General features: G+C 37.9%; 1 protein-coding gene across 1 annotated transcript in view; it reads right to left on the bottom strand.

The window, feature by feature from the left end:
- Nucleotides 1–21,789, bottom strand: part of OPN5 (opsin 5) — a 44,730-nt gene extending 22,941 nt beyond the window's left edge. The window contains exons 1-4 of the mRNA XM_002816969.3: nucleotides 21,624–21,789; nucleotides 17,198–17,317; nucleotides 11,517–11,687; nucleotides 7,935–8,269 (exon numbers count right to left, since the gene is read on the bottom strand). Of these exons, the coding sequence (XP_002817015.1) occupies nucleotides 7,935–8,269; nucleotides 11,517–11,687; nucleotides 17,198–17,317; nucleotides 21,624–21,753 (756 nt within the window). The 5' untranslated portion in view covers nucleotides 21,754–21,789. The remainder of the gene's footprint in view (nucleotides 1–7,934; nucleotides 8,270–11,516; nucleotides 11,688–17,197; nucleotides 17,318–21,623) is intronic.
- Nucleotides 21,790–26,876: the final 5,087 nt, after the last annotated feature.

The raw sequence follows: 26,876 nt of genomic DNA, 5'->3' as shown, positions 1-26,876 counted from the left end.
ATGTTCCCAGGAGAGATCACCTCTATGCATTAGGGAACAGGAAGAATGCACGTTCTGCATCTTTCAGGAGACAGCACAATTGACAGGAGCATGTGGGTGACAAGATTTTGTTTTTCTAGCTTGGGTCTAGCTAGATTTGATTCCAGCCAGTAAGAAAATAATATTAAAAGACAGTAATTCCAGTTATGAGACTACTACCTTCCACATATGGAGCCATCTGTCGTTGAGTGATTCTACCAGTGGCAAGCAGGAAGGGAGGGAACTTGACAACTGTGACCTACCTTCTTTAGTTCCTTCACATACACATACAAATAAGAGTGGTGACACTTACTTAGCTTTCACATTACCTTTTAAGAAATTAAGTAATTTGACAGCTTTGAGTGTGTCTAGTTGGAATTTCTTCCTTCCTTCTATTTTATCCACAGAATGATAATTAAGGTCAACTATCCTAAACCTTCCTCCATAAACTTGTAAAGAAAAAATTTCTGACATCTTTGGTGTACCTTCCATCTGTTAACCCTCATTGTGATTTAAGCAATAAACATGATTCATACTTCAAAAAAAAAACAAGTAAAGAAAAACAAGAATTTCACACTTCCCAATTACAATTTTCTCGAATCTTAAAATACTGCTACTCTATAAACAAGCAAAAGCTACAACTGAAAAGAGAGGCAGTAAATTAGGTCATGTCACTCTATGCATCTGTGTTTTGGGGTGTTGGTCCAAAACTGAATACAATATTTCCTGACTAGGCAGTGGCTGGCTTAAAGAACAGAAAATAACTTACAAGTATCCGGTTCAACAAAACAGGAGAGACTTCACTGTTAGTTATAGAAGGCCCAAAGCCCTTGAAGTGGGGATATGCCGCTTGGGGAGGAACAAATACTCAGGTTGGAAGGCCATGTGGTTCTAGTAACAATAGCTATTGCCAGAGACCTTTAAACAATTGAACAAATCTAGTCATTTTCATAGACACACAGAGTTTAGAAGGTAACTGAGATATGATTTCATTCTCTTCCTCGACTTTCTTTCACGAATGAGAAAACTAAGGCCCAGCAAGATTAAATGGTTTGTTTTAGGTGAATTCATCAAGATGCTGAGTTACAAGCAACAGAACTTGACTATGGGTGAGTGAGATAGAAAATACATTTATTTAAAGGATACTGGTTAACACAAAGTAACACTGGGAAGCTGCAGTTTACATTGAGATCAAGCAGAGAGAAATGCTACCCAAAACTGTGACTGAGAACTGGTTCTGATGCAGAAACTCCAGCTGCTGTAGCCATGGCCTCAGGAAAGAATTCCCTGCCCCTAGATGCCATATCATTAGTTTCTGGGACACATTGAGGGCTGGTGCCCAAGTCCATAGCTGTAGGGGAATTCTGGGAAATGAGTGGCTGCTCTTTTCAGCATCTTTTAAATTCGGAGGCACAATGCTTCTCCTCTCACTCTAAGCAGGGCACAAAACGTTGGAAATTCCTCAGACACAGAAGGCTTTCAGCCTCTGGCAGGCAAAATAAAAAACACACATTGACTATGTAACACCTCTCAAGGAGCTAGTGGCAAAATTGGGATTGACCCCTAGTTTAAAACTTTTTCATGATTAAATTGCTCTGAAGTAATCCTGCCTTCCTTCAACAAATATATACTAGCACTTACCATGTATGAGTCATTGTATTAGATCCTGGGGACACAAAGAAAAAAAAACATTATTGTTACCCGCTCAGGGCTCATCAAGTAGTGGTAACAAAGAAAAAAAGGGAAATGAACAAATAATCCCCAAAATAAGTATGAAATCGTAAATTAATTAAACATTGTGACATGTTCCAAGAAGATTATGTAAAGGCTGCAATGAAACATTGTAATAGGAGGATCTGAATTCAATTTTTGGAACTGCTTCTCTGGGAAGTGACATTTAAGCTAAGAACAGAGGGATGTAATTAATTAATTGGTTTTGGGGTTTTTTTAAAGCAATACAGTTCAACTTTCCCATGAACTGCCCTTAGAGTCCACACAGGGGGTCTTCTGAATCTGATCCTTCAATGATAAATAACTTTTGATGAGCTATAAAAGGGAGGAGTCATTTAAGGGAAATGGAGCTTTATGTTTAAGAGTTTTAGAAAGATTTCACAGTCAATGTAAAAGAGCAAAGTGAAGCAAAATGCCCTGTCAGGTATAAAAGAAACAGAGGCACTAGAGCCAGAGTTCAAGGGACCTCTTAACATTCATCAAGGTAATTAGATTAACTTAGTTTATTCAATTATGTATTTATTCAAGCAATCTTGATTAAACAGCTAGCAGGTGCCACACTGTAGTGTCCAGTGGCAAACAGGACCCACAGCACTTTCCTTTGCCTCACTTACTGTCTTACAAAAGAGAGCTATAAACATGTGATTCAGTAAAATATGACCAGTGTCACTAAAGATAACGTGGCAAGTGCTCTGATGGCTCATACATAGCAGGCGGACTTCAACCAGGAGAATCAGGAGGGCTTTCTGGTATAAATAAGGGACAGAGAAATTCAGGTGCCCAGGGGATCTGTATCATAACTGTAGACCTGGAACATTGTAAATGATTGATGTGTGTTAAATGAATTACTATGAAGTACCAACATGTATGGCATAATAATATTTAGAAAAAAATAATTCATTCTTCTGGGATTGTCTTCCTGTCATTGTACTGAAACTGCCTTGGCAAAAATTATATCAGTAAGAAAAATTTAACAGTGAACTGAGCTGTTCTAATACCCCCATTTTGACTTTCCTTTAATTATTCCTGGGATTGGGGGCTAGGTTGACTTTGAGAGATATTTAGGCTCAAGTTTAAATGATAACGGGCCTTTCCCCAAACTCAAGCACTTTTGAAAAGCTAATGGGAGGCTGTCAAACTGGGGGAATGAGAGGACACTGTTTTCTGCTAAGGTGCAGACCTAAATGATTGTCAGCCATTATTCTGGAGGTTATAAGATATGTAACTTCCCCAATTACTCCTGCAAATAACATCAGTATTGTAGAACCTAAGACTGGCCTTTTGAGATATCTTTTCAGGTTTTTTGCATGTCTGACACTCATAGCTCCACCTGGACCCCACGGCTCCTGTGGCCCCACCTGGGCAGACTCAACTCAAGAGGACAGCTTCCACCCCCTATGATTTCATTCCCAACCCAACCAGTCGGTAGCAAGCACCCATTGCATAGCAATCTCCACCCCTTCACCCAAACAGCCTTTGAGATACCCTTCACTTACAAACTTTGGATGAGATTGATTTGGGTACTAACTCCATTTCCCATCTGGCATGGCTGGCATGGCTATTAAACTCTTTATTGCAATGCCATGGTCTTTCTTTGTGCAGCAGGCAGGAAGAACCCCTCAGGCAGTGACTCTACCATTCCCTTTATTTAATCAGCAGCAAGAGTATTCACTGCGTTGTGTGAAGATTTTTAGAAGTAAAAGTACCTAAAGAAGTAAAACCTTCATTTCTCAGCTTCTAAGTTTTAAAACAGAAATTTGAAACTCCCAGGAGAGAAAATAATTGAGAAAAAGGGTTTTGAGTGTGGGGAAAAAAAGTGACATTGAATATCCACAATCAGAGGCTTAAAGGACTCAGGGCATTAAGATTACTGTGTGAAAAATTTAGAGGATGTACATGGAAATAAGAGCCAGTTTTCCCACTCCCAAATAGGTACAGGACCTACACCCTGAAGGCAAGTGAGGACATCAGAGGAGTTGGTAACCTACCCTGAGAAGGTGTCCCGAACCTACCCTACTGAGCTTAACACCAAAGGCTGGGGGTGGGGGTGGAAGAACAACAGAACTCTCAGGGATGTGAAAGCAGAAAACATGTGCCTCACTTGCCAGGGTCCCGGCCAAGACCCAAGATGCACCTGAAGGATTGCAGCAGAAGGGTGGGGAAGTAGCTTACAGTGCTGATGAGCCTAAAGATGCCTTATAGTTGGAACAACAAAGATGCAAAGTGACCCATGAAAACTATAACTAAGACCACAAGGGACCCTAAATATTTCAGCAATGCCAGGGTCAATGAATGACAACACCCAGACCAGGAGTCCCCTACCCATTAGCACCGGCATTGTGAAAACCTTCCTGAAACTTTTAGGTAATCCTGGAAAGAAGAGAGAAATTACTGATTTCACTGGATTTATCTTGATTATCCAATAAGAAATCAGTTTTACAAGGTCAAATGCAAGCATAGAAATGAGATTAGGCTGTCATAGAAACATAATCATATATACATATACATGTACATATATATATATATACACACACACATATCACACCTCTGTTTGTAGCCTGTGAAATTTCAGGCTGCTACAAAAGTCTAGCAAAACCATCATTTTTTAAAATTAATTAGAAAAAAGCTACAAAGTAGAGAAAGGTTTGCAGACAGAATGCCAACTTTTAGCTTTACGAGATCAGACCGGCAGAATACTGGCCCCAGTAATAACCCAGCTAGAAATAATTAAAGTACACAGAAAACTAAGTGATTTTGATCTCAGAATCCCGGAAGGTAACCTTTAAGTAATCAGCTTTTAGACCAGGCTGTTCTGAAGATCAGAAGCACCAAGAGAGCATGCAATTTGACAATCCTGAGCAGTAGCTAAATGAGCAAAAAGGTTTCTAAGGCTGTGGAAGGGCCCAGTATAAGGTGGTTTCTACTTATTTTTACTCAGTAGAAAAATCAAGGTCAAAATTGAGAAGTAGTTAAAAAATAGTTTCAATTTAGTACTGAAGATGTCACAGTAGTTATGTTTGTTTCTCAGTATCAGTTAAATTTTGTCTTACATTTTCTGCACAAATATTAATAATTAGAAACACTTGTATTTATGTTATTTTAATATAAGTTTATATAAATAAATGAAATATAGACATATTAATATAATATTACATATTATATGATGTCATTAAGTATATAAATTAAAAGAATATACATATATACGTAACAAAATTATATATATGTATTCCTATACTTCATTTAACATTTCTTTGGTTAATCTGGTCTAGAGTGAGCCTAACTATTTGATCTACCCAGTCCAAGTCAAGCTGAATAATACAACAAATCAAATTAAATGGTATATGTGCTGAGCTATACCTCATATGTATAATGACCTTCAAAAACATTGACTCATATGTATAATAAGTTCTAGAAGCACTGACTGGTCTAAACATTGACTAGGTTCATTTTTCAATATGGCTTGAATTTTGGCTTAAATTTTCTGCACAAATATTAATAATTAGAGATGTTTATATTTAGGTTATTTTAATACAGGTTTATATAAACAAATAAAATATAGACATGTTCTTAATATATTACATATTATGTGCTATAATATCATTTAGTATATAAATTAAAAGAATATACATAACAAAATTACACATATGTATTCCCACACTTTGTTTAACATTTCATTTAACCTGGTCTAGGGCGAGCCTATTTGATCTACCCAGTCCAAGTCAAGCAGAATAATAACAAATCAAATTAAATGGTATATGCTGAGCTATACCTCATATGTATAATGAGTTCCAGAAGCATTGACTAGACAAGCTTCTCACTCCTCAAGAATACACAAGAGGACAAGATGCTAGAATGTGAGGGGGTCAAGTTGAGCAGTTCAACTGACAGGAGAGAAGATGATGGGTAACAAACTGGGAGAAAGTGAAGAAGAGCCTTATGGCAATCAGGACCCAGATTTATTGAGCAAGGCCGACAAAGTGTCAAGGCCAATGACATAACAGGGGATGGAAAACAGAGAGGTGAGGGGGATGGCAAGAAGAAAGCACATTCTGAGACAGTGCTGCAACTGTATGCTACGTCAAACTACAGGGCAACAAAATAAACTTCAACATCACATACCAGTGTGATGAATGTCTGCACATCATTTCTTGGGCACACTTCCATAAACTATTGAAAAGCAAATTTTTCATCATTGGTACATTTGCCCAGTTTCTAAAATAGTACCTGGTACAAAGTAGGATTTGGATTAAATATAATTCAAATTTAACTAGGATTGATTTGTTTAAATTTCTTTTTTGAAAGATGCAGATAAGAGCTAAAGGGAGAGCTAGAAATGAAGAACCTAACTCATAATGCTTCATTTTATGAAAATATTTTCCTACTTTATAGCCAATTATAACACAGAAGAAGTTCATGCTTCCTGAGTCTGCATTTTTGTCCAAGAACTGTTCTATTATTAAGCTATCAGTATAGACTTAGAGTGATGAAAATATCCCTCAAAGCTTCCTCTACTTGGCTTGTAGAGTTTGAGCATAACAGTCAACTGGAGCCATTAGGAATCTAGCTCACAGTATCTGATATGGTTTGGCTGTCCCCCCACCCAGATCCCATCTTGAATTGTAGCTCCCATAATGCTCATGTGTCATGGGAGGGACCCAGTGAGAGGTAATTGAATCATGGGGGCAGGACTTTCCCATGCTGTTCTCATGATAGTGAATAAGTCTCACATGATCTGATGGTTCTATAAAAGGGAGTTCCCCTGCACATGCTCTCTTGCCTGCCACCATGTAAGACATGACTTTGCTCTTCATTTGCCTTCTGCCATGATTGCTAGGCCTCCTCAGCCATGTGGAATTGTGAGTCAATTAAATCTCTTTCCTTTCTAAATTATCCCATCTTGGGTACATCTTTATTAGCAGTGTGACAGCAGACTAATACAATATGCAACCAAGAGATCTTTGCACAACTCCAAAAATTCTGCAATTTGGAGAGAGGCATATTACCAGAACCAAGGCTTTGACCTACTAAAAAGCCATCTCTTATCTGGGGGGAACTGTGTTTCTCTGGGTCCCTGAGACTAGTGGTCTCCAAAGCGAACATGAGAACACTTGAGGGTAGGATACCAATCAACATGATTGATTGGGATACAGGAAGAAATAATTATAACTTCAATCTACCTTTACTTTTATCTTTAAAATAGAAGACAAAAATTGGGGGGTTAAATTAGGGAGTGCTAATATTTAATACAAAGCTTGATGGTATTACCTGTATGTCATTTATATTGAGGGCATGTGTTGGAAAATATTTTTTCAGTACAAGGGCAAAAAATCATGAACATGTGAAGACCACTGCTTTAGACTTTACCAGTAATTCCTAACAAGCATAAAGAAAAAGGAGAAACCACGGTTGCTCTAACACCTTCTATGCACCAGATGACAGAATAATATGCTTTATCTCTTTGAATTCCCACCATAACCCAATGAGACAGATATCACTATTCCTGTTATGCAAGTGAGGAAATAGGGATTCAAGAAAGCTAAATATCTAGCTCTAGGTCACAAACTTGGCAGGTACTGGTGATGGGATTAAACTCTAGTCTTGTTCTTTTCCTTACTTCATGATATCTAAAGAACTGTCACCTCTGAAACTACCATTTACCAAGGTACTCAAGCCTGCAGAAACTGCTCATGTTCATAACACAAGCTTCCCATGGGAAAGCACACATGGTAAACTCTTACTCTATAAATAATTCAAGTGGTAGAATGTCCCTAATGATGTCCCAAAGTCCAGGCAACACAGAAAATACTGTGAGATATTGTATGATTCATAAAAGTTATTCTTATTACCGAAATAATGAATATGAATCAATAGTACTCTATTCAGTAGAGAAGATACGCCCCAAATTGATGGGTTATACAAATTTGGTAGATATTAAAAATGTATGTGTGTGTGTGTGTGTGTGTGTGTGTAAGAGAGAGAGAGAGAGAAGAGAGAAGTGGGGGAACAGAGACAGAAAGAGGAGAGAGATACCACAAAGAAAGGCTTAGCCAATCATCAACAAAGTTCAGAATTACGTAAAGAATAGAGATTCTAAGTTCTCTCAGTCTCCAACGTTCCCTATCCTTTGTACCCTATGAAGTTGTAAGTAGTCAGAAAACACATGTGTAAAATATTAGTGCACTTACCTTTGTCAGTTTCATTTCCAGCACATGGCTGCTATGGATCCGACTGTCGAAATGAGCTACTTCTTTGGAAGAGGACTTAACCTTGGCAATGATCTTTACATAGGAGAACACAATCACAGCCGTTGGGAGCAAGAGGCAGAAGAAGAGGATGTTCAGGATGAAAACCTGGCCCCCTACCGAGGCCTGGGCCAGCCACCAGTCCAGGGTGCACGAGGTTCCAAAGGGCTCAGGTACGTAGTCCCCCAGACCTACCAAGGGCATGGTGGTCCAGAAGGAAGCATAGGCCCAGATGGCTGCCAGGCAGATGTAGGCGTGCTTTCTTTTCAGCCAAACCCCTGGAGGCGGAAGAAAAGCATTACCCGGATGTAATCTGCCCTACACCCAGATACCTCCCCTCGATATGTCAAATTCCACCTCCAAAGATTTATTCCATTGATTTCTGGGAGACCTGGGCAGATAACTGAAGCCTGAGGGAGAGTGGAGTAAACGGAAAAAAGTTCCAGAGCTTGGGCCTTTCTCCAGGAGAACACAATTGGAAGGTTTTCTCTAGGCATCTGGGAGCTTTGGGAGGGAGAAGTGACAACAGCTGGGAAAAGGGACAGGAAAGAGATGAGAGGATGCTGAAGACAATGGAGGCCCTTGAGAAAACATCTCGGAAAGGGTGTGTTAGTGGATCATCCAGGGAAAATCCTTCTGGGAGGTGAGGAAGCACAAAACATGGCTTGTGTCTTTAAAACACCCTTCCTCCTAACAGCTTTTGTGTTGCTAGTCTTATCTGGCTTCCTAAGAACTTGTGGAAGGGGCTTGGTGGCTCATGATCATGACACTATGGTTTGAGATTAAAGTCCTTGACTGTGTTTAGTAATTTGTGGAGCAGGTTTGGAATCTTCAAACGTCATTCACACAACAGTCGCACTCACACAGCCACAGCAGGAGAGGCAGAGAATCTAGGTAGGTTGCATCATGTTCTGCAAAGTAATTCTGTGAAGATATTTTCAGGAAGACAAAAAATGAGCTCCGTTTTTCAGCACTAGTTTCTGTTAACCAAAAGAGAATTCCAAGCGGAGGAAATAGTGCAGTCATCTAAGAAAAGCTGTAAAGCACTAGTGATCATTTTCAGAATTCAACACAACCACCAAAGACAGGTCGGCCTGATTTAGTTCAGCAGCCTCCACAGGAAATTACCTTCACACCTCACTCATCACCCCGAGCGAAGAGGGCCAGGAAAGTGACTCTTTACTGCCTTGGTTTTGTGTTAGCAGAGAAGAAATATCAAAATATACTCAACAAAAGCTAAATGATTACTTCAATATAGACTCAGGGCCTGCCTCTGCTTAGTGCAATGTGAGGTTTGGAAAGTCGGTCAGGCCTAATTCTTCTATGTCTAGTCTTTGACTGACCTTGTGCATGCAAGACTATATTGCATATGGGTTAAATAAAATAATGTAAGGACCTGCTTTGCAAACTAGAAAGTGCTATATTAACATGAATGTTTTACTCCTGTGTAAGTGTATCTCATTTAGCACTAACAAGAAATATAACAGATTGTTTCTATACTCTATTGTCTCCATTTGTTTCAAATACGTGGCATTTTGTGTCATGAAATGCAAATTTCATGCCCAACCAGATAGGGGTGGCAATCATGTAGCCACAATATAAGTCAGCTCTTGTTTCTCCACTAAAACTGATAAAACATTGGCACAGGTAATCACATATATTCATGGGAATGTGCATAGGCATACGTATAAGCATTTATGGTTAGGGTTACTTGTGAGGTGTTTTATACTTACATTCCAGTATGGTGAAAGGCTGTCAAGTACAGGAGGGAGTAGATTAGTAGATTGGTTCTGTGTTGCTCCAGAAGTCAGAACTAGGACCAATGGGTGGAGGTTACTGGGAGGCAGTTTTGTCTTAATATAAGGAATAACATTGTAACAATGAGAGCAGACCAATCAGAGAATGGGCTGCCTTGTGCAGTAGTAAGCTCCCCGTCACTGGTCACTGGAATTATTCAAGAAGAGGCCAAGTGGTCGTCTCTCAGGGATGCCTTAAAACAGTTTACCACGTTACATGGGAGAAAAGTCTACACGTCCCCAAGCGACCTTCTAATTTCAACATTCTGGGATGCTGTGTGGAGGGTTTAATAGTGCATCAGATTAAATGATGAAACCACACTACTGAGGTTCAACCTTAGAAGAAGCTGGAAAATATACACAGTTCCCACATATGGAGTTACGACCTGCAATGATCCTGGCAGTGGGCGGCATCATCTCTTTAACTGACAAAGCCTAAACTCAAGAAAATATTTAAAAACAGAGGTATCAGGGTTTAGTATTCCTCAAACACTCTCAGGAAGTTTAACTTTTTTGCCTTCTTATCTATAAAATCTATAGTTAAATTTAAAATCTCTTTGGTATGAACAAAAATAAGTCTATAGAAAGAATTAGATGTTGACGTCACACAGAATATGTATAGTTGTATATTTTATATCTTACTGGAAATTTTGATTCAAGCTATTTCTATTGGAAGTTTTAAATGTTTAAAAAAGGAGATGTAAACTTTAAAAAAAAAAAAAAAAAAGGTAGTGCTGGATGATGAAGAGAATGGCTCACAAGCCCCTGCCTCCCACCCACCCAAGCAGGGATTCTTTGCAGTTTGGGGACGTAAACTGTAGCAATACAAAGAGAAATTCTACCATATTGACAGTGCCAGGTCAACTCGATTTTTCCCACCTCAGCCTCCAGGCCCTGCTCTGACACCACAGTCTGTCGTCCATCACAACCACTCTAATCGACAGATTGACAATCAATGCAGATTTATCCAGAGGAAGTCAGTACTATTCCTTGGTTGTGCCTGGTTCTCAATATTAAACTTAAAGGCCCAAATGCAATTCTTCCAGGTTTAATAAATTCTGAGAGCTCCAACAAACAAAAGTACTAGAAATTATTTTTAACCTGTAGAATGGTCTAATCATTAAAAAACATAAGGCCCTGGAAACTTATTTTCTGCTGATTCACCAATTCTTGTAATCACTCATCTGTCTACCAACCAACACCACAAAAAAAAATGTTGAGCGACATTTCTACATGCGTGTCCTTTCATGCAGAAACAGTTACATGACTCTAATTTGGAGGTGAACTTTTCGGAATTCCTTATCTCTGAAATCACAGGGAGCGTGAGTCCTAAGGGAGAATCTTAAACAGCTTTTCTTATAATTACACTTACTAGGTGGGGAATGAGCTAAACATCTTGGACTTAACACCCTTTCGATGCACTTTATTTCTTTTGTTTGCATGGAAAACATGATGGAAGCTTACACACTATACAAGAAAATGATAGTTTTTAAAGCATTATAAACAAACACCAGACATTACTATAAAATATGTATTAAAAGAAATCTACTTTGACATAGGTTAAAATCCTTAAACATGTCAGAACAAGATGATAGGCTATAAATAGAAATATTCTTGATCTCTGAGGTTATTCATAATCTTTGTTTATTACCTGCATAAAATATGTACAGTTCTAACACTCAATCCACCTAGCTTTAACTGTCAGGGAATGAGAAACCTGCCAACTTACCATAAGATAAATAGCAGATTTTCAAGTATCGATCCAGGCTGACAGCAGTCATGGTGATAAGGCTTCCACAGCCAAAGAAAAATCCAGCCCATCCATACCAGCGACAGCCGATCCAGCCAAACACCCAGCGGTGACAAAAGCAAGAGATGATGGTGAACGGCTTGCCTACAACTAGAGCACCAAGTGACTTGTCAACAGAAGTTCCTCTGGTTACTGTTTCCCCACCTACCTCAACTCACCTGAACCTCCTCCCCTAAAGCACAGGGACACATGTGAACACACACAGATACCCTTGATTACACAGATTTCCTAGATTAATAAAAATCCAGCAGTTATCTATGAATAAACTCAGTTTGAAGCTACCCAGAGAGGAATTTCAGTCATCCCAATAGCCAAAGACAGTGAAAGGATATAGAGGGAAAACTTTTAAGGAATTATTACTTTTGAAAAAACTGTCTCAAAGAGACCTGGCTTCAGGAATTACAGACATGATACTAGTAGTCAGTGACTACGATCTGGTCACTTTTAACGTTTTATTGCAGTCTTTCATTCAAAGGCTTAGAGAAAGGGGAAATGTATAAAATCTCTGAGAGAAAATACCCTCTTCAAGCACAACTTTTCTATTCTAGAGAAGTTCTTTCTCACACTAGTCTGTTAAGACTTTTTTTTTTTTTACCAGAAATAGATGTTAAATTTTATTAAATGCTTTTTCGGCATCTACTGAGGTGATCATAACATTTTTTCTCATTGAATCGGTTAATGCTTGTTATTAATAGATTTGCTTTTGAAACATACTTACGTTCCTGGGACCAATGCAACTTTTCTTAATAATAAAACTTCCAGAAAATTGTCTCAATGAATAGAGGAAAGAAGAGATGGAGAAAGAGAAAATGAAGAAAAAGAAGAGAAAGACAAAAAGAATATGCAAAATGGTGATTTCCATCCACCTCATCCTCCTCCAGGTGGGGCCTTTTAGAACCTGTATAAGGCATGAGATTCCTTATAATGAAAAGGGGAATTTGGTTTTTTTCTTTTGGAAGCTGCATCCTTCTAGGAGGAATATGTTTTCTTTTTTTTTTTTTTTTTTAAAGTTTCTTTTTTTTTCTTTTTTTATTATTATTATTATTATTATTATACTTTAGGTTTTATGGTACATGTGCCCAATGTGCAGGTAAGTTACATATGTATACATTGCCGCATTATTCACAATAGCAAAGACTTGGAACCAACCCAAATGTCCAACAATGATAGACTGGATTAAGAAAATGTGGCACATATACACCATGGAATACTATGCAGCCATAAAAAATGATGAGTTCATGTCCTTTGTAGGGACATGGATGAAAAAGAGGAATATGTTTTCTAACACGCCAAGATAACCTTGTACATTAGGAGTTAAGTGTCTATGAAAGGGTTTGGGAGGGGAAAGAGAGAGGCTATATATCAGAGAAAGCCTTAATTAGAGAAGCAGTGAACTAGCTACTGTGAATATAGAAAAGGAGGAGGTTTAATAGCACTCTGGAGAATAAAGATTATAAAGAGCACTGGAGAAAGAAAGTATGAGTTTCAAACACATTTTAAAGAATTTTAAAATTCTTTAAAATGATGTAGACATTTTAAAGAATGATGTAGACAACTTTCTCTGAAATGTGAATTTGTCCTTTTATTTATTTAAAAAATAGAACATATTTAGTCTTTTACTATTTCCTTGTTACTATCAATGAATAAAAAGTGCTTAAGAAACCCCAGAAAGTTGAGTATTCACAGGGAAGCAATAGGATGGGGGAGGTGAAGGAGGGAGGATAATTATATAGCCCAGCAATTTTCATGTGTTCATACCTAGACCTAAGAGGATTCATGGAGCTCCTCTATGAGAGAGAGAGAGACACACACACACACACAGAGAGAAGAGAGAGAGAGAGAGAGAGTCCCCTGAAGGGGAAGTAGGTGGGTCATTTAGGGAAAGAAATATTAAGTAACCAAGGTTCCATGCTCCACCTTCTGTCAATCAGGAAAGATAATTTTTTCACCTGTTTTATATATTCAGCTTCTAAGTCATGCTCTTTTTCAAAGAAAAAAATTTACTGTTTTAAAAAAACTGCTTAGGAATTTTATTTCAAAATCCTTTTTGTTAAGGTTAGAACCAGATTTCCACAATTCCCTCTGTTTCAGTTGTTCCTTTTTTTCTTCTTCTGTTAAGTTATATCTTATTCAAATACGGTATAGCTATTTCAGTAAATGTGAGGTCCAAGCTGTTTACAACCAGATCCTGATTTCTGGGATTTAAACTATTTATTCCTTGGCCCTCCATTAGAATTTTTTTTTTTTAACTTTCTAGAAAGCATTCTTCTACTTTTACATCATAACCTGTAGCCCTCCCTATTCAGTCCTCACCACACCCCCACACCTCCAAAAAAAAATGTACTGAGGAAGCTCTTCAAACCTCTAACTGATCTACATCACAAAAGAAGGTTCCCTAACCTTAATGCTTTAGGAAAGCTAAGTAACTGGCATTCACAGCCTGCAGGTGCTAGCTTCCAGCCCTCCCAGGTGTGTTCCTCTATGGTATACAAAAGTATTCAGGAGTTCCTGTTAGTTCAGTGAATCAACACATATTTACTGAATGCCTTCTGCAATCTAGACACACATCTCCTCTAGTTGTCTAGATGGTTAGTGCCACCTTTCAGCTTGCTAGACTAGGTGCCCTCATATGACAGCCTCCTAATTCCAGTGAGTCCATAAGGAAATGGAGCGTAAAATAACTATTTAGGTTTGTGGGGTTTTTTTCCATTCAACAACAAATTTTTCAATGCCTAGTATGTAAGAAAAACAGAGCAAGGTGCTAGAGGACCAAGTGGAGATCAAGACTGACAAGTTTATTTTCTAACAGGTAAAGCAGACAAAAAAAACACCTAAATTTGTAATATAAGATGTGGTATGACAGAAAGATAGGTAGTGATTAGTACAATGAAGGAAAATAAAGCAGAGAAAGCAGGTAGACGGAAACTGTTGTTTTACATAAAGGCATCAGGGAAGACTTCTCTGAGATGTGACATTTAGGTAGATACCTAAATCGGTGGGAAAGAAGTCAAAAAAACTTCTGGAGGGAAAGGATTAGAGGCAGAGGAAACAGCAAACTAAAAGGCTTGAGGTGGGTGTCAGCCAGGTGGGTGCTAAAGGCAGCAAAAAGACAAGTGAAAGTGACAGAATGGAGTAAGATTACATCTGTTGTGCCTGGGATCCTGATTAGCAAAAGCGATTTCAGGCTTCCTTCTTCAGCAGACCTTTGGATTAAACTTTAGGGTGTCATCTAGAATGTCTCTCTCTCTTCCACTTAGTAGAATGTTTCCAGAACCCGGCTGCACATTAGAATCGCTGAACGTATTGTTTTGCTTTGCTTTGAAATAGGAACATCCAGGGTTCCATCCCTCCCCACAAACCTCCCAATATTGTTATTTATCTGGAGTGAGTTCAGGCATTATACATATTTTTAACACCACCACCACCCGCCCACCAGGTTATCCTAATATAACACGACTTTATCCTAAGAGGTTATCCTAATATAACACGTGTATATAATACACACGACTGGGAGCCCTTGATATTTAGTCAACAAGTATTAGTTGCATAGATGCCATACATCTGGCCTCCAGGAGGTGCTTATAATGGAATATAGCTGAGCAAGAAAAAAATAAAGCAGGCAAAGTTTTAACGTTTATTGGAAGGGAAAATGTATTATAGGTGCTCCAAAGTTGAAAAAAAATGATCTGGGTTAGTGAAAGCTGTTGTATGAAAGAAAGTGGTTTCTGGTGAATTACTCTGAAGACATAACCAGAGTAATGAGGGGGTTTGCGCCATTCTAGAGCCCACTTGCTTGGCTGAAAGCATGTTTCAACGCACCAGGCCAATTAAGGACATTTTTATTCAAGCCCAGTCTAGTTCAGCAATGAGCCTGCTATTATTCACCGATGAAGGGTGTAGCTGGAATGACATGTTTCGTTCAGGCATGTTACGCTCAATACTAGGTAGACACCTTAGGGACCCGCGGGGCGAGCTGGCCGGGAAACCTACCGTTCCTGTTGCGACACCGCCATCGCGTGGCAACAGGTAAAAATGGCAGCCATTTTGCAGCCTCACAAATCCCCTGGGGTTCGTCCTGTTTATTTTCACAAAACCAGGCGTGTGATGCTCTTCTTAATGTGCATGTGCATTCGCCATAAGCGTTCATAATGTTTATGCAGGTCCATACTGAATAAAGCCTTCCCAGATAACCAAGACCATCCAAACTCTGAGTAAGCACACATCTGCTGTGTGCTAAATAGTGACTCAGAACGCGGAGGATTATTGTTGAGCCTTGTTTTTGGAGATCGGCAGAAAAATCCACTTATGAAGAGAGAAACAAATATCGGAAAACTCTTTTTTTTTTTTTTTAATTAAGGTCTCGCTTTTTCACCCAGGCTGGAGTGCAGTGGTACTACCATAGCTCACTGCAGCCTTGAACTCCTGAACTTGATCAAGTGCCCAGCTATTTTTTATTTGTTTTGTTTAGTTTTACCCAATACCCAGACTTCAAGGATAAATTTGTTTTGTAGAGATGAAATCCCACTACATTGCCCAGGCTGATCTTGAACTCCTGGCCTCAAACTTTATACCCATCTCAGCTTCCCAAAGCTTTGGGATTACAGGTGCAAGCCACTGTGCCCAGCCACAAAACATTTTTTAAAGGAGGCTTTTGATGGGAAACTACTAACAAGTTTCTAATGGTAAGAGGAGCTGCTGTGTACTGTTCAAACAAATTACCCTACTCTAATGACCTAAAACCATAAGCTAAATAGCAGATGTTGGGATTCAAAGACAGATTAGAGTCCAACTAAGCAACTCTGAAGTTGTATAGAAGAAAGTGAAGATTTACTTAAAATGGTTCATATTTTTAAAAGTGAATTATAGTGAAGGAAAATTTTTTTCCAACTCCTTGCCACGTTATTAGAAAAGTGAAAAAGAAGCCAGTGGTTCTCAATTTTGGCCACACATTAACATACTTGCAGATTCTCATTTTAAATATCCTGATGCCCAGGTAACATTCTCAACCACTTAATTCGGAACTTCCCCGGGTGATATTTTGTGAGTTGCGTTTGAGGACCACTGAACCAGAAGCGTCCTATGCTTGTGATATGTCACTAAGTCATGATTACATATATCATCAGCAGGGCACCTCTTTCCTCTTCCTACATTCACCTCTCAACTGTCTTCAACTGTCTTCAACTGTCATTTACCCTTCAAGATTCCTTTGTTGATGTTTATTTTAATCAGACTTCCGTTGAAGAGGTGTAAAGAAGCTTAAAATATTGACCTGAGATTTGCCTCCTGATTTCTGATTTCTGAATTATTTAGCCCACTACACTCTGAGACATCTGAGGTACCACATATTATTTCAAATTGTGCCTTCAGCATCTAACATGCCTGACACACAGAAAAGACTCCATAAATATTAAATGAATAATCTTGTCAGCTGGACAGCACCCCATTGACTTACCACAAAATTCTGAAAGGTGATTTGTGAAGCGAAGAGTGGAAGGAGATGTGAAGGGAGGATATGTCAGGGGGTGATGTTGGAGACAGTGAGTACTTTAGAATAGGGAGTAGTTTAAACCCACAAAGAAAACACAGCATGGTTGTGTTACCTGAAATCCCCAGATCACAGACTGCTAAATTGATAGTCATTATTTCAGCGGGTCTCAGCTTCTTCTTTCGTCTAGAAGACATATAAAGGACATATCCATTTCCAAATGTGGACAGAATCCCTACAAGGAAAAATAAAAATTCCCATCGTTAAAACTAGGATTTCCAGTTCACTCAGATATGAAACACTTCTCAACTTCAAAAATGGACACCATAGATTTAGAGGGTAGTGAGAGGACTCTAAATAAAAAAATCTAAATTAAGAAGATGAAATAAAAAGCATGAGTTGTGAGTGACAGGCCAATGGGGCAGGAGTCAGGGATCATAAGACTGAACTTACCCAGAAAAAGGCATCGCTAACTTCCCCGCGAGGCTCAGGAAAGTGTGGGAATCCCAATGGTCAGTTCTTGTCCTGGCCCCCAGGGTGGAGTACTTTCCTCAGCCATTTTTATAGATTATTGGCTTTATAGAACTCCCTCCCTCTGATCAGCAGGGTTAAACCCTTAGCTCTTGATAAATTCTGAAGATGAAGCCAACCAAAGAAGGTGCCTTCAGTATCACTGTCAACTCCTAAGGGAGCACCAGTGTTCAGGAGAGGCAGAGGCCAGGTATGGCTGTCATAACTCCCTTCAAGAAAATGGACATCTCCCAGAGACGCCCCAGGACTTTTGCCTCTTCGGGAGACATGGACACTGACTGTCTGGCAGATAGAACAGCCTTCAGCTGCTACTGGACTAGATATCAAGGGTAAGTGGGTGACAATCGAGAACCTGGGCACTGTCCCTCCCACCAAGGGGAGAGAAAGTGACCCTCAACCCACCGAACCTACCAACAATGCCATAAGTGTGTTCCCACTTTTTCATATCCTTTTGTTAATGACTAGTTGCCTTTGGCATTACAATGAAACTGTTCGAAAGTTCTTACAAACCCAGTTTAAATCCAAAAAGACCCAATCCCTACTGACTTTATTTAAGAAAAGAATACACCTACTTCCATAGCTTAACATGTAGAGTAGATTTCTTCAGGAATTCTTGCTTCATAGTGTAGCTGTGTATAAATGAGAATCTGGTACAGCTGCCTTTAGTAGTAAGGAATAAGGAGAGTATTAACAGGAGAAACCCAGAGTTTTCTATTTTAATTTCTACTTCTCCACCACAATTCATTTTGGGGGCAAAGAAAGAAATGTGTGATTCAGCTGATGGTATGAAACCACCAGGAACTAACTGCATTGTGCTCTTAGGAAATTCTGACTCCCTGGAGTCAGTGCTGCTTAATGGTCCATTAAAACCTCTTTAGCTTTCATAAAGCAGAAGAAGAGAAAAATAAAAGAGATTACGGAGTTCCAGAGCAAACCAACTAAAATGAAACTTAGGTCTCACTCAAGGAAACCAGCTAGGAAAGCAAAATGTGAAAACGTGGCTTGAAAAAGTATAAACTTAATGCCACCTACTTTGTATCCAAAAAGAGTAAAAACAAGTATCCATTTTCATTTGATACACAAGGCTCATTGAAACACCTTTCATCTGTCTACATCTCTTTTGAAAATATTTGTTTTCTTACTTTTCCTTTCTTAAATTTTCTTTACTGACCCTGCTTCATAAGGTTTCACCCAGTGCCCAAAGCATTATCAAAAAATAGTCACCTCTCTATTCATTGCATGTAAAGTATTCTAACAAGCAATATATATATATATGTTATAGATGAGTGTCAGGAAAAAGCAAATTTATTCTTAATATTAGTGAAAAGACAACCAGATTAAGAAGATAAAGACCAAAGTGGGGACACTTTTAGATAATCAAATCCTATATCATTTATGGATACAAAAATATCATATATATTAACTGTTAATAAACTTAGTATTTACAATAATAGTAAAAGTGTGGAAGGTAAAAAATGGATTTGTAATTTATGTCTCCTGTATTTCAAACTCAGATTTATATTGTTATCTTTCCATTGTCTCTTAAGACTTCTAGTATTTAACAAAGCCCACCAAGAATGTTTATTCCACTCTGGCTCCTTAAAAGCAATCTGGACACATACATCTTGGCCAGGCGCGGTGGCTCATGCCTGTAATCCCAACACTTTGGGAGGCTGAGGTGGGCAGATCACTTGAGGCCAGGAGTTCAAGACCAGCCTGGCCAACATGGCGAAACCCCGTCTCTACTAAAAAACACAAAAATTAGCCAAGCATGGTGGTGCACACCTGTAGTCCCAGCTATTCAGGAGGCTGAGGCACAAGAAGCACTTGAACTTGGGAGGTGGAGGTTGCAGTGAGCCGAGATCGCACCACTGCACTCCAACCTGGGTGACAGAGTGAGACTCTATGTCCAAAAAAAAAAGGAATCTTGCAACATCTACACTAGCCTATTCTAGGAGAGTGAAAACCAGACACACGGCCAAGTCCAAGAAGCGGGTCTAGGGTGAGTCCAAACCCCTCCAGCCGACCCCTCTCCTCACCCTGCGTGACTGTTCTCTAACATACCATTGGCTCCACCTCCCAGTGCCCTGATCCTCCTGAAGCTCCCCCTGTCCAGGGACTCTTTTTGAACCTGTTTTTCTGGCTCCATCTCAGCAAACCCACTGGAATATGATTGTGGATTTTCCTTCCAACTCCATGTGTATCAGGTGGGAAATTCTCCTGATTTCCTCACCCTGGTTGCCTCTCTTCCTCCAATCCTCCCTGCTTAAGATTGGGAATGGACTGACAGGCCTCTCTATTTTGTGTTGTCTGGAGAGATTTGTCAGGTTATTGATGTTACTTTTTAATTCATTCCTTGGAAGTGATGGAGCTATGCTAAATTCAATTGATCAAGTTGCTTATTTTTCTGCCTTTTCTGGTAATTGAAAGTACTTAAGTTTAATAAAAATGCAATGTGGATTTTACAGAGATAAGATAGTCTCTGTTCCAGCAGAATGTTTGCCCGTTTTATTCTCTGCTCTATTCCCAGCAACTTAAAACAGTGGCAAAGAGTGGGTGCTCAATATATATTTATGTTGAAAAGAGATGGGGGCTCATTTATAAGAAACAGAATTTAAACTAGTAAAACACTAACAACAGTAAAGACAAAGACCCAGGGAATCACTTTACAGCAGAATTTGGTTGAATCACATGAGTTCCTTTTGCCTCAAGTACTGACCATAGAGGGAGATCAAGTATTTTCTAATGAGTTTTGCTACTTTCAGGAGGTTAAATGAAATTGTTAGCCAGTAATAAATAGATGAGAGAGGGAGAAAAAGAGAGAAAGGGAGGAAGGGAGGGAAGAAGGGTGGAAGAGAAAGATAGAAACAAAGAGAAAAAGAGAGAGAGAGCAAGTTTGACCCAACATCTGAAAAAATTAAAGGCAAACAAACCTAAAGACATAACCCACCTTCACACTGGTCACCCAAATTTAAAACAACAATTTTGAATTTAAGAAAAGTATGGTGGTTAAATCCTAACTGTCAAGATTAGTGCTATCCAATATAAATGTAATGTAAGGCAGAAATGCGAACCACATATGGATTCTAAAATTTTCTGGTAGCCACATTAAACAAAGTAAAAATTTACAAAGTAAAAATTTAATTTATAAATTAAAAATTTACAGTAAATTAATTTTAGTAATATATTTTATTTAGCTTAACATACCTAAAATGTTGTAGGTTCAATGTGTATTTAATTTTTAAAAATTAATAATGAGATATTTCATACCACTTTTTCTTGTACTGACCCTTCAGTATCTGGTGAGTATTTACACTACAGCACCTTTCAATTTGGAAAAGCCACATGTGGCTACTGAATGAATGATATCATGCGGTCTAGAAGCAGGTGCACCCGTTTGTCGATTATGCACAAAAGTCTTTTGAACCCGGACTTTCTTCCATTTATCACCAATACATTTTTCAACTCCCACCGAAATGGCTTAGCTATTTTGATGCAACTTTACTTTTAGGTGAAGTAAGCTCAGTGTTTCTGCCATTACTATAGCACTATAGCACAATAGCACAATTGAGTTTTGCTCAGTTGTGAGAACAGGAGACTGACCTAGATTATTTTTAAGGCCCATTCTCAACCTAAAATCTTATGATTATATCAAAAACATTATTAAATAATAAAAGCACTCTGTTTAAATAAAATGCCATTATCATTAATTTTGGTGTTCAGAAAGTAAATCTACTCCCAAAGTAACCAAAATGAAATGGATAAATAATTTTGCTGTAAGTGTTCTTGGATTATCAATGGAATTTTATTCCTAATAATAATGATAATAAAGAGTCATTTCTAGGAAACATTTATTGAATGCCATAATGCCATTCCATCTTCTGCCTTTCCCCACTCTTCACCTCCACTAAACTATCCACTTAAGTATCAGAATCCTTTTACAAAATCAACATATCAGCCCATGAATTTTCTAAATGCAGCCTTTGCGCAGAAGCATTAAGGAAGCTTACCAATTATTGTCAGGTAAAAGCCAGCCACTAAATCCGCTTCCCAAGAAAGTTTGGAAGCAAAGGGATCCCCATCTCGAAGGTAATGTGGCAGGCGCTCGTCCTGAGGCAGGGCAGTGTGATTTAACGCCATTCTGTTCTCGAACCACGAGGGAATCTGAAAAGCAAACCAGTAGAGATCTCAGCAGACCTGAATAAGCCAGCTTGAACCATTTCATAATCGTGGCTCCTGTTTTAAAACAAAAAGCAAGTTCCCAGGGTCATGCATGATTCTCTAATTAATAACTGGTAAAAATTTTAACATTTTTTCAATGATCCGGTTATGTCATTACTCAGTTATTCAGTTGGCAGATTATCCAAGCCTTCATTTTCTCCTCTGTTTTCTCATGCTACCCTCTTTGAGCCACTTCTTTTTTCTCTGGGGTGGATAAAAGGTTGAAGGCCAAACTGTCCAATTTACTGTTTCTTAGCAACTTTTGTAAAGGTCTGAGCAGGAAATGATATTGTATGGAGTGTGCACACATATACACACACACACAATATATATATAATTTATATATATAATTTATATATGTATATATAATTTATATATATAATTTATATATGTATATATAATTTATATATATAATTTATATATGTATATATAATTTATATATATAATTTATATATGTATATATAATTTATATATATAATTTATATATGTATATATAATTTATATATATAATTTATATATGTATATATAATTTATATATATAATTTATATATGTATATATAATTTATATATATAATTTATATATGTATATATAATTTATATATATAATTTATATATGTATATATAAATTATATATATAATTTATATATGTATATATAATGTATATATATAATTTATATATGTATATATAATGTATATATATAATTTATATATGTATATATAATGTATATATATAATTTATATATGTATATATAATGTATATATATAATTTATATATGTATATATAATGTATATATATAATTTATATATGTATATATAATGTATATATATAATTTATAAATATAATGTATAATATAAATATAATGTACATATATAAATTATATATCATATAAAAAAATTTTACATATATATAATTTGTTAGAATTTAGTATTTTTTGATTATCCAGATTTCCCAGAAAATCATTTCCATTGTACATTCAATGAGGTTTAGAGTTTTGTAAGGAAAGAAATAGAGCATTCAGTACAAAGGAACATGGACACTTCATTAATTGAAGCTAAGAGCTAGGTGATTGTCAAAGTGATCTTGAAATTTGGAGCTATTTAGAAAGGATTCAAGCTGGGTTGTAACTCACAGGCACATCCACGGGAAGGTTTGTTTCTCAAGTTTCCTAGAGCAGAAAGCAATTTCATTATTTCTCATCACCACCCCAAATCCATACTTTCTATTTGCTCATTTATGCTTCTGGATGAAATCTTGAGCATTGAGGAATTTCTCAAATACACAGGTCTTAGTACTGTTTCTTTTGAATAGGAGTTTTAAAAGGTTTACACAGTCTTTGATGGGCTCTCTGCAAAAATAAAAGTCACATGATATCCCTCATCCTGAAACTTGGAGTCGCGTGTTGTTCTTCAGATAAAGTATGCCGCTGATGTTAAAACTTCCTTTGGAAGGGTCATTCCTTTGGCATGATTGTTACTATTTGTTTTGAAAGGGGAAGAAATACTAATGTGGCTGTTTCTCTTTTGAACTTGCATATTTCAAATCAAACCAATAGATGTCACTGTTCAGCTCTCTAGGCAACAATTTCGGGCATTATATGAGATAGCAAGTGGAACACAGAGTTGTGTGTCCCACAGGTGGTGACAGGGTGATCAGCAGATATCTAACCATGTAATTCACCTTTGCAAAAGACATGAATTTAACCTCTTTCTAACTGCCAACTTACAGCTTACAGAGGAAGGGTAGTGACCCTTTCAGTGGCCAGTTGGCTGAAACTTCAGTCTTCTACACACAGTTTGAGGACAGCCATGTGCTAATGTTCATTCCAAATCCTTCTCCCTGAGATGGTTAGAAAGCTGTAGGAGAAATCTTTGGCTGCCAGCTGCACCACATCCCAAGACCTACCCCACATGAAAGTTTATCTTTACCTTTCAAACTCCTGATTCCCCTTTGACTGCCTCTTGTTCTGGTAAACTCTCTCCTCCCCAAAGATTGCCCCTGCCCAACTGGCTGTCCAGTCCTGTCCTCCACCTTAGCTTCAGAATCATAAGATGAGGGTTGGAGTCCAGCTGTGATACCCACCCTCTGATCTTGAGCAAATCATTTAAACTTTCTGAACTGCAACCACTTCATCTGTAAAATGGGCAGTCTCCTTCTTACCCATCACTCATGCTTGTTGTAGGAGCAATAGGATATTGGATTCGAAAGCGTATTGTGAATGGGGGGTCCTGTTTATTTATTATATGCTGAGATGCTTACTTTTCCAAAACTTGCCCATCCATCAAGATACAGCTATTGTATAAGAGATTTCCTCAGGGTCCCACGCTGAATCAATGGATGCTTGTGTGTTAACTCAAGTATTCACTGAACATCTACTATAAACCCAGCATTTTGAGGTAGGACAACAGAGGTTTACCATGTTATCTAGACTTAGGGAGGGTATCTGTCATTTTCTGGACAGAGAAAAGATGCAACTAATGGTCAGAAAATATAATAATAATACAAGAATATAAAACAATAAAACGCTGCTTTATTTGGTTTTAGACATTTTTTTTTTTTTGAGATAGGGCCTCACTCTGTTGCCCAGGCTGGAATGCAGTGATGTGATCAGTGCTCACTACAACCTCGACCTCCTAGGCTCAGGTGATCCTCCCAACTTAGCCTCCCAACTAGCTAGGACCACGGCGCATGCCACAACACCTAGCTAATTTTTTTTATTATTGTTATTTGTAGAGACGGTATCTCTCTATGGTGCCCAGGCTGATCTCAAACTCCCGTCCTGGGCTCAAGGGCTCCTCCCACTTTAGCCTCCCAAAGTTCTGGGATTACAAGTGTGAGCCACTGTACCTGGCCTAGACAATAAATTTTAAAGCAAGGAAATAATTCTGTTTTCTGAGGAATTAACTAGATTGTATGTGTAATATCAAGAATTGTCCTTCCTATATCTAGAAGTACCCAGGCCTTGCACAGCCTAAGACTCGATATGTTAATAATGAAAATGATAACATAAAACTTCACTTGAGCCCCCAAGGGGCTTTAATAAGCAACAAAAACTGTAGAGAATATTTTCAGTAAGAAAATGACATGAGCTAAGATTTGGAGGAAAAAATGAACATAAAGTATATAAGGGATGGAAAAAGAGTTGTTCCATGGGAACAGAGTTCATCATGGAGAGAAGTGGTAGCCATCTTGGCTTGGTAAAATGGGATCTTGTTCTGTAGAGCCTTGCCTGCCTGGCAGAAGAGTTGATTTTGACATATCATATGTGCACTTATTTTTTTTCTGACACTGATCAAAATTAACGCTATTGTTTAAGTTTGGAAATACAGTGTTTGAGAGTGTTTTTAGTTCTTTTCAAAGACACAACTTAGACACAATTCTTCCTGAGGAACACTGCGAGAAAGAGGCAGAGAATCCCAAATACATGGTTATTTGGGAATTCTTTTTTTTCCACTCTTCTTTATACATTACAAACTAATTTTTCAACTTCACACTTTACACATATTTTCCCCTATATGTAATTTGTGTTCCATTTCTTCTCAGTCTATCCAAATTCCACTTGACCTTCAAGCTTTTATCCAAAGTCTACATCCTTCAGAATATAAAACTGGCTCCTTCAATCGCTACTAAAATACTCCTAGGAGAAATTAATCCACTTAATTTACTTAATTCTTCCTCTGGTTTACCTACACATGAGTAAAATAACTTTCAGTTCATAAAGAAATTAGAGGTACCAGTGCATAGCATGGGATCATTATCATTATTTTGTTGAGGTGCTATTTCATCATTGATACAGAATTATACTTTTTGCTGAAAGGCTATAGCAATGTAACCATCATAAATATTTTGGCAGAACACTAACTGTACTACTGAAAATAATAAATGCAACACATAGTCATGACTGTATTTGTTCAGAGATATGTTTTAGAGAGTTTCTTTTTCAGTATTGAATGTGGCTGAATTACCTCATTGTGTAAATAAAATAGTCATTTGTTGATTCCTTCCCTCTTTTACCTCCTGTATTTGAAGATTGCCTACTGCCCATAGTAGATAGATGCTGTCCTATCTACCTTCCCAGGTGGTCAGGGCCCTCAACACCACATCCCCCAGTTCCCTGGGATGGCATCCTATGATTAAACCAATGGTTCCCAATCAGCTGCATATCTGAATCTCTTATGTACTTATTTTTTATTTTTTGTATATTGTTATTGTTTTATTTTGTATTGTAGCTACTCTTTAGGTACTGTAGTCTGGGTACAACTTCCAGGGTCTATGATATTATTTCCAAGAGGATCAGTTTGTCGAATTTTGTAACCATGGAAGCTTGCCTTTCTTGCACAATATTTCATGGCACTATTGCTTGGGAAACAACATATGGGGGTTGGAGGAAAGTATCCTGTTTAAAAGTGGAGGAGAAACTAAATGACTTGTCAAAATTTCTGCTGAATTTATGATTCTGTGAAAGATATAAATGAAACTTCTTGGAGTAAGTTGTATGTGATTATTCATGTTAGCATAATCCTTTAAGCCATAAAATACACTCCACTGCTCTCACATCTGCTAATCAATGGTCTTTTGGACCATGAATAAAGCTTCCTAAGACTGTTCTCATAACAGCTTATTACAGAAAAAGCTGCAAACATCCCCACTCTTCACCACCCATAAAAGTTTTAAATATCTTTTGAGTTACTAGAATTAGCCTTTTAAAATCTTCTATTATTCCACAATGAAAAATTAAAGAATATCTTTAGATGTAGCCAGAAGTCCTCATGTCCAAACTGAATGGACTTACAAATAGGTATAAGCAGATATGGAAAAGAGAATGGCACAGGTTCCCCTCCTAACAGGAAATAAACACAAGTTCGTATCAAGAAACAGAGTCCAACTCTGTTAGACTCTATCTAGTCTTAAAATTATCTTCAAAAAATATCTGGCAATAAATTTCCCCCTGACCTGCTGAATTTTCTCTGGTTTAATGCAGGAAAGACCAAAAAGCATGGGCAGTGTGGAAAGGCACTTATGCAAAGTGAAAGTGTCCTGCCCA

This window comes from Pongo abelii, chromosome 5, assembly GCF_028885655.2.
Source record: "Pongo abelii isolate AG06213 chromosome 5, NHGRI_mPonAbe1-v2.0_pri, whole genome shotgun sequence".
Classification (NCBI taxonomy): domain Eukaryota; kingdom Metazoa; phylum Chordata; class Mammalia; order Primates; family Hominidae; genus Pongo; species Pongo abelii.
Note: the sequence above shows the minus strand (reverse complement) of the source record. Positions and strands in the feature narration are given on the sequence as shown.